The sequence below is a fragment of the Prinia subflava genome, chromosome 9 (genome assembly GCF_021018805.1).
Source record: "Prinia subflava isolate CZ2003 ecotype Zambia chromosome 9, Cam_Psub_1.2, whole genome shotgun sequence".
Taxonomy (NCBI): domain Eukaryota; kingdom Metazoa; phylum Chordata; class Aves; order Passeriformes; family Cisticolidae; genus Prinia; species Prinia subflava.
The window spans coordinates 14,029,311-14,032,339 of record NC_086255.1 but is presented as its reverse complement, the minus strand read 5'-3'; the positions used below and the strand labels follow the sequence as shown (position 1 = coordinate 14,032,339).

The window sequence follows — 3,029 nt, the reverse complement described above, 5'->3', positions numbered from 1 at the left end:
GTAAGGCAGGAGCCCCCCGGCGCCCTCCCCACGCCGCCCGCGGGGCGCCCCGGCGGCCCCGCCGCCCAGCCCTGCCGGGCTCCGCGCTGCTGGCGGCGCTTCTTGTGACGGAGGGAGCGAGGCCATGGTTTCCATTAAGATGCACATGTTTGCAATGGAGAAAGCATTTCGGAGACTTATCAGTTATGACTGCAAAAATGTCGTGCTCCCCTCGCTCCAGCAACCGCTCCTCTGCAAAAAGCACAACACGGGGCCGAGGCAGCACAGGGGGAAAAAAAATCAAAATCAAACAAAAAACAGCAGCAGGAACGGGGCAGCCTGCAGAGCCGAGCCTTCCCCGGGTCCCGACGGGCAGAGAGTGGGTGTCGGCCAGGTCTTCTGAGCCCTCCGCTCCCCGGACTTCCAGCCCTGCGCGGGGGGCAGAGCCGGGTTGCAGCTGCGCTGGGTCCCACCGGCGGTGCGGAGCGGCCGCGGCCTGGAGGCGCTGGGACGGCCAGAAAGCCTTCTCCCTGCTGGGTAAGTCGGGGAGGGAGAGCGGGTCTCCTCCGCAGGCCCGCTCCCAGGGTGCTTTCGGCAGCCGGGGAAGGCGCAGAGCGAGGATGCGGGAAGGCGTGAGAGAAGCGGAGCGGGGACGGCTCCACTTTCCTCCCCTCCCCGGCGGCTCGGCCCGCGGCGCGGTCCCGCGTGGCGCTGAGCGCCTCTGCCTCCCGGACCCCGCTGCACTTGTCTGGAGGGCGCCGGCAGGACGGGGGAGCCGGACCCGCCGACCTCCGGGCCGCCACCGGCGGGCGGGGCGGCCCCCGCCGCAGGGCCGCGCCGCTCGGGCCGCGCAGAGCCCCGCAGCCGGTGGAACCGCGGCGCACCGCCCCGGGCGGGGCAGCGGCGGGTCCTCGAGCCCCCTGGTCCCCGGGCGCTGGCGGTACGGGGGAAGCGAGGGCCCGGCCCGCGGCTTCCTCAGCCCTCTCTCTCCTCTCCCCAGCTCCCGGCGGCTGGTGACCCTGGCGCGGGGCCTGGCCCCCGCCTTCCTGCGCTTCGCGGGCAAGAGGACGGACTTTCTGCAGTTCCACAACGTGAAGAACCCGGCCAAGAGCCGCGGCGGGCCCGGCCCCGACTACTACCTCAAGAACTACGAGGACGGTGAGCCCCGGGGCCGGCGCGGGGGGCGGGCGCTGCGGCGGGGGCTGCGGGAGCCGGGCGGTCCCGCTCCGCCTGCCCCGCTCTCCCCGCAGCCCGCGGGGCCGTGGCGCGCCCGGGCACGCTGCCGCCGGGCACCGGCCAGGGGAGAATTCCCGTTCCCTTTCTTTCCCGAGAGAGGGGAGCCGAGGAGCTCGGAGGAGCTCGCTCCCCCCATTGCCGGTGGATTCGGCCGGTGTCGGCCCCCGGGAACAAAAGACCAGCACCGGGGAGAGGAACTTCTCGTATTCCCCCGCCCTGCTGCGTCCTCCGTCTCCCTTTGCCCCCGGGCCCCGGGCGGGCAGCGCCGGCCGCAGAGGAGGCTTTGCCGCGGCTCCAGGCGGGGCCAGGCACCAGAGCCCCGGGATGCCTGTGCGCGCCCCGTGCCGCGCTGCTCCCGCGGCTCTCGGGAGCCCTGCCTTTCCCCACGGACCTCGCCCTTGTGCGCGTTTCTGTGCCCGCCGCAGCCCCTCCGGTCTTGGTGACGGTCGGTCCCCGCCTGCTGGTGCCCGGCCGGGGCTGCTCCCCCTCCGAGCCGCTCGGCCATCCGAGCTCTTTCCAAAGTCGCCGCCTGGCCCCTGCCTTGCCGCTGCTCCCCTCTCCTCCGTCTGCCCTTCTCCCCATCAGACCTCAGTACACAAAAGGCTTTCACCTTTCGCGGCCCATAATTCACACAAAGAAACCGTGTAGGAAAGTCAGGGCCATAGCTCCGTCCTAAGGCATTTCTTTTAAGAAGCAGAAACCATGTCCACGTGCAAGAATTTATTGATTTTTCTCTCTTGCTTAGTTTGTTTCTTTTTTAAAAGAAACAAAGGTTTGGGATTTTTTCCTTACTCAACGACTTACAAAAATTAGCATAAGACTTTTTCCATAAGTAATTTTGAAGGCCAATTAATGCCAGACAGATCCCACTGGGCAGGTCTGTGGAGCAGAGGAAATTTTGCAGAGATCTAGTCAGCAGCAGTCCTGAATGGAAAAAGCAGATGCATTTGCCAGTTTTCTGATGGCTCTCACTCCCGCTGTTTCTCCCTACATAACATCCGAGCTCTCTGAGATAAATGTCCTTCTATTCCCACATGCAGGCAGGTGGGTAAGATTTTGTGCTCCGTCTTTCACTTGGTCTCCTAGCTGGGGCAATCCCGATGTTATTTCTTGTTTTTCTTCTTGTAACAAATCCCAGTCAATGGGTTTGTTGTAAGCTTTGCCTGCTGAGATGCACTTCAGGAAAAAATGCTGACCAAACTTGCCACAGACACCTTGTACAATAGAAATTAAGTGTCGTGCATAAAATTGTGGATGGGACTCATACAAAACATTTGTAAGAATAAATTTTCCCACTTTCCATATTTCAACAACTTGCAGGAGAGAACTTACAATTCTTAAATGTCTTCACAGCAGCTTTCATGTTAAGGAAGGACTGAAATATTTTGGCGGTTTTTTTCAGTTTTCCTCATGGCAATAAAATTGAAATGTAGCAGCCTTCAAAATGAAGCTTTTCATAGAAGTTGTAACCACAGGTCTTAACTTTTCATCACTTAAATATGGAACAGGACGATTGTGAATGTGGATGAAGGAAAGGGAAGACACATGTGGTGTGTATCAAGCATTGGTGTAAATCAGAAAGGTGTGGTAAAAGGGATTTCCTGCCTGGAAGCAAAGCTCTCGTATTTGTTCGTAAGATCTGTGTGCAGACTCCAGGGTCAGGGAGTTTCACCCTATTTGGATAAGGGCTAGAGTCGCTAGTAGCTCCCATCCTTTTGTGCTGAGGCTGCACTAAGTGCTTCACTAGAGGGATCCAGTTCTCCAAATAAAAATCCTGATGCCACCGCAGCTCTTTGCCCTGCTGTACAGGGTGT

The 3,029-nt window shown here is 60.5% G+C and overlaps 1 protein-coding gene across 1 annotated transcript in view; it reads left to right on the top strand.

Annotated features, from left to right (window-relative positions):
* HPSE2 (heparanase 2 (inactive)) overlaps window positions 1-3,029 on the top strand; it is a 107,515-nt gene that overhangs the window by 728 nt on the left and 103,758 nt on the right. Inside the window, exon 2 of the mRNA XM_063405529.1 lies at window positions 980-1,137. Coding sequence (XP_063261599.1) covers window positions 980-1,137 — 158 coding nt within the window. The remainder of the gene's footprint in view (window positions 1-979; window positions 1,138-3,029) is intronic.